Source organism: Solanum verrucosum, unplaced genomic scaffold (genome assembly GCF_900185275.1).
Source record: "Solanum verrucosum unplaced genomic scaffold, falcon-dt-bn FXZP01000100.1, whole genome shotgun sequence".
In the NCBI taxonomy this organism is placed as follows: Eukaryota; Viridiplantae; Streptophyta; class Magnoliopsida; order Solanales; family Solanaceae; genus Solanum; species Solanum verrucosum.
In genome coordinates, this window is record NW_026020254.1 from 1375066 (window position 1) to 1384062 (window position 8997).

The following is an 8997-nucleotide window of genomic DNA, read 5'->3' on the forward strand; positions in this document are numbered from 1 at the left end:
GTGTTTACATTTGCGGCCCAAATCTCAAGTTGGGCGTCCAGTTGTCCGTCCCCTCTCCTAGACTTCTACAACCAATTGGCGGGAGAGATGATAGATGGCACGAGGTCTTGAGAATTTAATTTTCACCTTAAAATTTCATAGGGTGAGTTGTTTTAGTTCTTATCTATGACCCAAAGGTGAAGTCGGTTTCCATCCGGCCCCTCCTTGACTTTCTTAATTTTGGTAGATGGTGTGAGTTACATCTTGGTATTATTGGTTTCTGATGAATTAACAACTAACTGTATATCAATCTTAAGCTAGCTGGGGTTATGAATTGTATTATCCATTTCCATTCCAGTGTTCAATAACTTGGAATTTTATATTTTTTCTACTGACTTACAAAAAGACTCATTCATAGCACATGATCATATTTAGTCACACCAGCACGTACGACTATGTTATAATTTCCACTAGTTGGTATAATTTATTAGGAAAATTGCTCATTATACCTCTATGGTCCAAAAGTGAGGTAGGCGACAAGCTCTCGTCTCCCCCGTTGGTCTATTCCAGCCCAATTTAAAGTCACAACCTAGATGTACATGGGCTTTGTAGAGAATGTGATAATACTTTTTGAATCAAATAGGCAACGAACTAAATATGAAACATGCTTTGAAATATGAACTTGGTTGCTATTAGCTCTTGTCCTCAGTCTTCCCGAGGACAGGATGTGTGGGTAAGTGCTTATTTTCTGGGGAAGATGCCTTGGACGACCATAAGAATCTTCGGATCAGTGAAAATTAGTGAATGAAAAGGTAAGGACAACAAGAGGGGATTTTCTTTTTGGGAGATGAATTATGCTGAATTTTTTAAGTTCACGTGAAATTTGTCTTCCTTTCCATGCATGGTGACAATGCAGGAAAAAGAGTGTGTGACTTAATATGTTGCAGCTGAACTTATTTGGAGTATTTTGAACTAAAACTCTCTTTGTAAATGCAGGTCTTATATGCTGCTGCAGTATTTTAGACATCAATATTCTATTTTGCTTGTGGATTGATTCTGCACAGGTTATCAAGTTCATTTGTTCTGCATGGTACATCCTCTTCCACCCAAAAATAAAAGAATGAAAAAATATTGAAAAGCAACTACAACAGCAGAACAACTAACTTTCTTTCACTAAACACACTCTATGTGTTTGCAATCTGTTGCATAGAAAGCCTAGTATTTAAGTGGAGAAGGGCAAAGGGGAGGTCCCATCATCCACCGTGTTTGAATTGTGCGGCATTGACTTTCAGGGATTTCTTGGTTACAAAAAAAAAAGTTCTATAGAACATTTCCTTAAAAGATTTTCAGTGAAAAAGTATAATTACAGACATTGAGGTTGTATTTGGTATAATGGAAGTCATTTTCATGGAAAATATTCCTTTCTTATTTTTTAAACAAAAAACATCTTGGAAAATGTTTGTTTTTTATAAAATGTATATATTAAAGGTACGTAATAATATTTGTAAATTAGAGATTGTTTTGATGAAACTATCGAGTCTTAGAGATCAATAAAAATGTGTAAGTATTAGTTGGAGCAAGTAATATGAAGTAAAAAAAGTTAAGATAGTTGTAAGGAAAATGACTTCCACCAATAAGTGTAGGAAGTCATATTTTTCGTCCTGCTAAAGACAAATGTTACTCTAGAATGATTATACCAAAAAACAAAAAAAAAGTTACTCTACAGTGTTTCATTTGTAATAGTGATTCTGGCCACTAATAATTAATTGTTTTTAATGTTATTGCGGGATCCTAATAACTCTCTGGATGATAAGTCTGAAAGCAGACTTTATGTTGGAAACATTGATCTTTAGAATATCAGAGTAAGGATAGATCTATACGAAGTTTGTTTGCTTGTCTCACCACCAGCAGCTCGATCCTTTGCGCTAATGAGCAAGAGTGCCAAAATAGCTGCAACTAAGAACAAATTGAAGAAGAGAGCCATAATTCAAAGAGACAAAAAAGTGGCTGACAAACTCTCATCTAGTTTTCCATCTTTGGATCTTTGTATTATGACAATGACAAAATGATATCAACTTTGTTTTAATTACCAAAAGAAAAGATACGTATCAACTTTGTTTTCCTGGCAGTAACATGACAAGTGACTCGTTATTTTTGCAAATCTACCTATTCACGTTACACACTTGATTTTCAAACTCAAACTTGGACCATAGTTCAATGGTTAAAGGATTTGTTTGGTATGAAGGAAAACATTAGTATTTGTTTAGACTATATTAAGATAATAGTTTATGCTTATGTATTGAATGCAAAAAAAAATAAGAATTTTTTAATATAACCATAGGTACTAGCATAGACGGAAGTGAAATAGTCGATTCAACTATTTTTTCTTTACAAAATCAACATTTTTGACATATTGATTTGGGAACCATAGTTCTTCCTAGATTCAATTTATTCTTCAAAAGGTTTGCAACTTTTTTGGTACATGGGAAAATTAAATTAAATTCTGAAAAACTCTCAATTTTATCCTTCCTTCTACTACCAATACAAAAATATTTCTGTTATTACCTAAATAGTTCAAAAATACCCCTTGTTAGGTTTATCCAATTGGGGCAGCAATTCATGCCACTTTTTCACATTCTTACCTCTTAAAGTCTTCAAATAATTAGTGTACTTCTTGTTCTTCTTAGAAGTCATTGTGGCAGTAGGCCCAAGAAATGGAAGAACATTGTTTATTATTTTATTTTTTCCCCCTTAATATGTTACATCTGTAGTAGTAAGTTTTAAGTTAATCTATTATAAACGAAATTTATTTTTAATGGTGGTGAAGGAAAAGAAACTGCAAGTGGTGGAAGAACAAAGTGAAGGCGAGGCAGTAAAATAAAGGCGGATCCAGGTTTTCGAAAGGATGAGTGCACTATTATAAAAGATAATATACATAAGATTAAAATATATCAAACTGTATAAATAGTAATTACACTTAATTATATTCAAATTCAATTACAAGATAAACCTTTCAAGCAAACATGTTCATTCATACAACTTTAATTTTGACAGATTATATATACTGTACAACACAACTTTTTAAACCATATTTCAGAAACTTGCACACAACCAAATAATCCAAAATTCAAAGAAAACAGAAAAAACTATAGTAAAAGACAATACATACGTCCTTATTTTTTGTGGTAGAAGCAAGAAGAGAGCATCACCAATTAAAGCTGATAGACTCAAAATGTAGGTTTTGTGCCAAGCCAGAAGCACATATATTGGCAACCTCATGTCTCATGCTCTTTGGCCCACAAACTACAACTCCAACGTCTGATGCTTTGCAACCAAAAAGTATTCCTGCATTCAATTCAAATAATATAAGTTCCTCTTATTACAAATATTTCAAGACTATAAATATAATGTGTGTGCCAATCTTTCGTCAAAAAACTATATTGTTCATATAGAATTTAATAAGTTCCTCTTGTACTTATAAATATTTCAAGAAGATGGTGAGTGTAGTTCAACTTTAAGTAAAACACTTGCAAAACTAATTATTACATATTATAATTGTTCATAATCAATAGCATTACCAGTAATTTAAGAAGTATAAAACAAGTAATCTTCTATAACAGGTTAAACCACATTAATATCGATAGTGTAAAATCTTAATTATACTAATTATCATATATAAATAAATAAAATTATTCACATATATGTATGATCAGAAGTATCAATAATTAGCTAGTAAACTTACTTTTTAGATCAGGTCTAGCACCATAATGCACCTTAGTAGCTTGCACAATTGACTGATGAGGATGGCTTTCCAGCTCCCTTTCCGTACCACATAAATTACCAACAGGTGAATTTGTAGGATTAGTAGGAATTTCCACATTCTGAATTTGTTTCCCTTCAATTTCATTCTCCCTTTTTTGCCACATAAAAATAACGCTAGTGCCAATAAATATCGACGCACAAGCCAAAAACATATCCCAAATAATTTTCGCGCTGTAATGATACAATTTCCCATCGCGTTCAATTGGATATATGGAGTAACGCGTAACGAGGCCTAACAAAAGGAGAAACATGAAGAATGACGAAGTAATTATCGCGCCAAGCCAGAGCCAGCTGCTTTTCCCCAGTGCTGCTGAAATAGGAGAGTCTTTCGGATTTTGTTTGAACACTATTAGTTGTTGTTTCGACTTGGCAGTTAATTCCAGGTTGCTATGATCATGTTGTTGTGGTTCGTTTTCTCTAGTGATATAAGCTTCGATTTGGAAATCTAAGTTGGAGATATTGGAAGGAGTTGTGGAGATTGGAAGCAAGAGATCAAGCATTGTGAGATCGGTTGTGTTCTTGAAGGATGTAATTAGGATGACTTTTGGTACTTTGGTGTTTGGTTGAAGTGTGCTTCTGTAAATGAGCTCTCGAAATATTGAAATCATGGGAGTAATTCCACTTCCTCCACTAACCATCACCAAGCATTCTCGACTGAAATATATATGTCACATTGCTTTTGTTAAATCAATGAAAATTACTATACACATAGTACTAATTAAAGAATATTTTACACTACAAATGTAATTTAACTCGTTCTAGTAGCTTAAAGACTATGTTATCAAAAAAACATTTTTGAATATAAATCAACAGCAATTTTTCATATTTAATAATTATTGAAACTAATTATAGTACTTTTTAAATAGTTTCTAAAAAATAATAGATTCTTTGTCTCGAAAAATAAAAAATATCACATAAATTGAGACACTGAAATATTAATTAGTTACCTTAAGAAATGAGATGATGAAGGTCCATAGGGTCCCTCTGTTGATATTTGAAGACGATCTGGAGAAGAAGAAAGCTGTTTTTCTAATTTTTGACTCCAACTTCCCATGCATTTAATTACAACACTTAGTTTATCTGTCTCCAAATTACTGCTTGAAACAATAGTAAATGGATGCCATTGCAACTTGGATACACTTGGCACGTTCACAAACAAGATGCTTGTAGGGTTGTACGTTAATGCTGCAATAATGTGAAAAAATATATAAGTACGTATGTACATCCTTAACTAGCATATGTAGTACTACTATTAGTACTAGTGTACTACTACTGCTAATTTCAATGTGCGTGAACATATTTAATTAGTTGGGAATAAAGTTCAATAATAATGGAGTGATAATAAGGTTGGTTTGGATATGATTTCAAATCATAAATTTGAGTAAAATATAGTTGATAAATAAGGTATCAGAATGTTTAAATACGTTTTATTAATAAATTGAGTATTTCAATGTTATTTTTATCAGTAAATGCTATTATTAAAAATACACTGGTTCAATAAATTAACAATATATAGTAATTAGCGGGGTTTTGTTTTAAAGAAAAAACCCCTCATATGATATGAACAACCTTTCATGTAGAACGTTGGATTTTTTTTGTTAAATTTAAATGGTTATTTTTATTTTTATTTTGCGAAATATAAACTTATCGGATCAAGTTTCTCATTTAAAAAAAAAATGGAAACACAACTTGGTATTTCAAATCCGACTTCTTGTAGAATTTGAAGTTTGAAATTGAGGTTTTGTTGACAATTCATAAACACAAATTTGAGTTTCATAATTCTAGGGCCAAACACCTACTTATTATGCTATAGCATTTGGTGTATAAAACCTTCTCATTAATTATACTAATTATGAAAAAGTTTAAATTAAACTATTTCAAATTTAGAAAAGAATCATTCCTGTATCATCGAGCTAAAAAGGAAATAGATTCACATGTATCATGTATGTTCATGAAAGAGACAATCTTCTTTAACTAACATCTTGAAAAATTAACATGCTTGGCTTAATTATAAGAATATACGTGCTCCTCCTTTTTTTATTTTACGTGACAGTGTTAGTTTGTTTAATTAAGCATGAATTTTAAGAAAGTAAAATATTTTTTAAAATTTTATGATCTTAAATTAAAAATTGTATATAATATATCAAAATTATGTTCTTTGAATATAGTTTTGAGGTTTTAAACATGTTATGTGTGATACTAAAATTACAAAATTGTTAAATATAGAAAGTGATATATTTTTTTCAATCAGACTAAAAAAAAGAGAAAGTAAGACCAATCTATAAATTAATAGAGGAGGAATATTGGAGTATAAATTTACCTGGATTCTTGGAAAAGGTGAGTTCAAAAGTGCTACAAGGTAAAAGTCGTGCAGAAATTAATCTAGCACTTCTTTTAGACTGTAAAAATCGCAAGTATCGATCAATAAGGAAGAGAAAAATCCCAGGGAGGATCATGCATGTGTAGGCAACTCCAACATGCAAAAGGTAGAAGATGATGTAGAGAGTATATAGTTGATGTGTGTAGAAGAATAGATCAAACATCTTTCTCCTTATCTTGTACAAACTTGTAATCCACATTGCTATTGCAACCAAAGTCGCTATTTCTCCAGCTACGTTTGATACGTACGAACTGCTCCATTCTATCATCTGCAAAATTATGTATAATCAGTGTATAATATATACACACAAATTATATATACCGTGATTGTTTTGGCTAAAATTTGTTAAAATATAAAAACTAGGGTTATTTTTTGTTGTGGTGAGTTATTGAAAAGTTGTGTAGCGTTAAAACCCCTTCAAAAAAAAAATCACTTGGTTGACCCATGAAAAAATTCAGGGTCTTGAGTGATCTTATTTTTTGTATGTGTTTTAAGTTCTCTTTACACATGAATTTGAGTAAAAAATAATGAATTCAGATGAAACAAAATTAACCCTAAAGAAATTACATCTATCATTTGATTAGACACAGCATAGTATATGACAAATCCAACACTATGAAGAACTGCAAGGGCCATAGATATATGGCCTAGCCATATGTGATATTTGATGCTTGATTCCGAAGTTAGCCCCACCAGCGGCAATATTGACGATAATCGAGTCACTGGGAAAAACAAAAACGCATAGCAAACATTCCCAATGTACCCAAGCCTCAATGCTACACTTCTAAACTTTGCCATCCACCTGAAAATTGTTGACCCAAAAATATTTATCCCAGTAACTAGTAGTTGAGTGATCATACGAAAATTAATGAGTCGATCATCGATGACTTACACTTTTTCGGCGGGATTGTGCATATGAAGATTACCATAGCTGATATAGATGTAGTTGGCTAAAGACCAAATAAGAAGAAGGGTAAACATAGCAGCGAAAATAAGTTCAACGGCGTTTACAATTCCAAGAGATTCCATTACGAGCCGTGGCCGTCTCCATGAAGCAAAATATTCTCGCCCTTTATTAGTACTGCTGCAGTAGAACAATATAATTATATGTTAGTTAAAAGAGATATATCGAAGATGATCATTAATTTAATTATAATTAACCTGTGATCAGAAGTTGACTTGCTATAAAGATGAAGATAGACACAGCTCACAGCAGCTATCAACATTATGGGAAATGTAAATAAAAGAAGATTTATCCCTGTAAATTGAGACAATTAGTGCAAAGTTTATTAGGGTTAGGTCAGAATTCGGATTCATGGAAATTGATCAAAGAGGAAGAAGTAAGTATATAATTACCTTGTTCCCTGAAATATGTAGAGTCGAGGTTGATTAGTAGATGAGGAGTCCATGAATTTTTGTAAGTAGGTGTAGGTAACATTACCCATATGAAAAGCCATCCAACAAACACCAACAACACAAAACCATTCAAAATAGTCTTGCTCCCCATCTTCGCAAAAACTTTATGATCTTCTTAATTTCTTTGAAATTAACTATCTCAATAGAAGATATGCTGTGTGTATATATAGAACTTAGAAGAGTGTGTTGAAGAGAAACATCATGCTTCATGCCTTTTGTTTTACCAATTATGATTGATTTTAGCTAATTCCCTTGCGTGGACTTTCTCAAATTGTATTATTTCCTCAGTTTTTTAATCAAGTTTTTTTTTAGGGTGAATAGCAGTACTAGTAAACTTGTGTTTTATATATATATATATGCCTTTCAACTAAAAGGAAGAGCCACTTTACCACTTTTGACAAGTTAAAAGAGGGTTTAAGTTGAAATCATCTCTCTCTTGGCTCTCAGCATACGCTAAGCCCAGTTTTGAGGTATCATGGATCATGAACACCGTCTCTCCTTCTCTCCTCAGTGGAATTGTGTATTCATCTAATTCACATCTCGTCTGGGAAGACCTCAAAGAGCGATTTGATAAAGTGAACAGAGTTCGGATTTTTCAATTGCACAGGGAAATTGCTACACTATCGCAGGGAACTGATTCTATTGCTGTATATTTCACCAAATTGAGGGAGCTCTGGGCTGAGTACGATGCTTTAGTTCCTACACCTGGATGTGATTGTGTAAAATCGAGGGAATACATGGAGCATTTGCAGAGGCAAAGGCTACTTCAATTTCTTAGCGGTTTGAATGAATCGTATGAACAGGTACGTCGTCAATTGTTGTTGAAAACCATAGAGCCTTCCTTAAACCAAGCTTATGCCATGCTTAGTGAAGATGAGAGTCAGAGATCTAGTCCATTCCCAGCGTTACCAGGTAAGGGAGAACCACTGGCTATGCAGTTCAGTAGAAATCCTGCCTATAAAGGAAAAAAACCATTTATCAGATGTGATTATTGTGGTAAAGGTGGCCATGTTCAAGGTGATTGTTATTGGTTGGTAGGGCGTCCTGGTCAGTCTGATGACTCAAAGAAGAGCTCCACTGATGAAGTTAGGAAGAAGCAATATCCTTCAAATGCTGATAAAAAACCTTACCCCCAACAATTTGATAAGAAGCCATTTAATCCGCGTTTTGATAAGCAACGTAATTTCTCAGCTAACAATGTTACGAATGATCATCGAAGATCTGAGGTTGATGAATATACAGGGTCTAGTAAGGGTGCATCTGTAGATGACCAATACAAGTATCTCCAGCAATCATATGGGAGGACTGGACCTAAGTTCTCTGATGAGCAGTACAGACAGATGCAAGAGCTCTTGAATGAGAGAAATGATCATTTTTCTGATCATCTCATCAATTTAGCA

General features: G+C 32.9%; 1 protein-coding gene across 1 annotated transcript; it reads right to left on the minus strand.

The window, feature by feature from the left end:
* Positions 1–2928: 2928 nt before the first annotated feature.
* LOC125833237 (ferric reduction oxidase 4-like) lies at positions 2929–7688 on the minus strand. The gene is made up of 8 exons (XM_049512382.1): positions 7538–7688; positions 7361–7439; positions 7074–7265; positions 6749–6983; positions 6122–6449; positions 4749–4986; positions 3722–4455; positions 2929–3324 (listed from the first exon to the last, which is right to left on the minus strand). Exons 1-8 carry the CDS (start codon positions 7686–7688, stop codon positions 3185–3187), a joined length of 2097 nt encoding a protein of 698 aa, XP_049368339.1. The 3' UTR covers positions 2929–3184.
* Positions 7689–8997: the final 1309 nt, after the last annotated feature.

What these genes read in the sequence shown, in the direction of transcription:
- LOC125833237 (XM_049512382.1), bottom strand. Translation starts at nt 7,688, where the DNA reads ATGGGGAGCAAGACTATTTTGAATGGTTTTGTGTTGTTGGTGTTTGTT. An exon ending in TGTCTAATCAAATGATAGAT is followed by an intron (nt 6,450 to 6,748) that starts GTAATTTCTTTA and finishes ATAATTTTGCAG; the next exon opens with ATGATAGAATGGAGCAGTTC. An exon ending in TGCTAGACCTGATCTAAAAA is followed by an intron (nt 3,325 to 3,721) that starts GTAAGTTTACTA and finishes AATTGAATGCAG; the next exon opens with GAATACTTTTTGGTTGCAAA.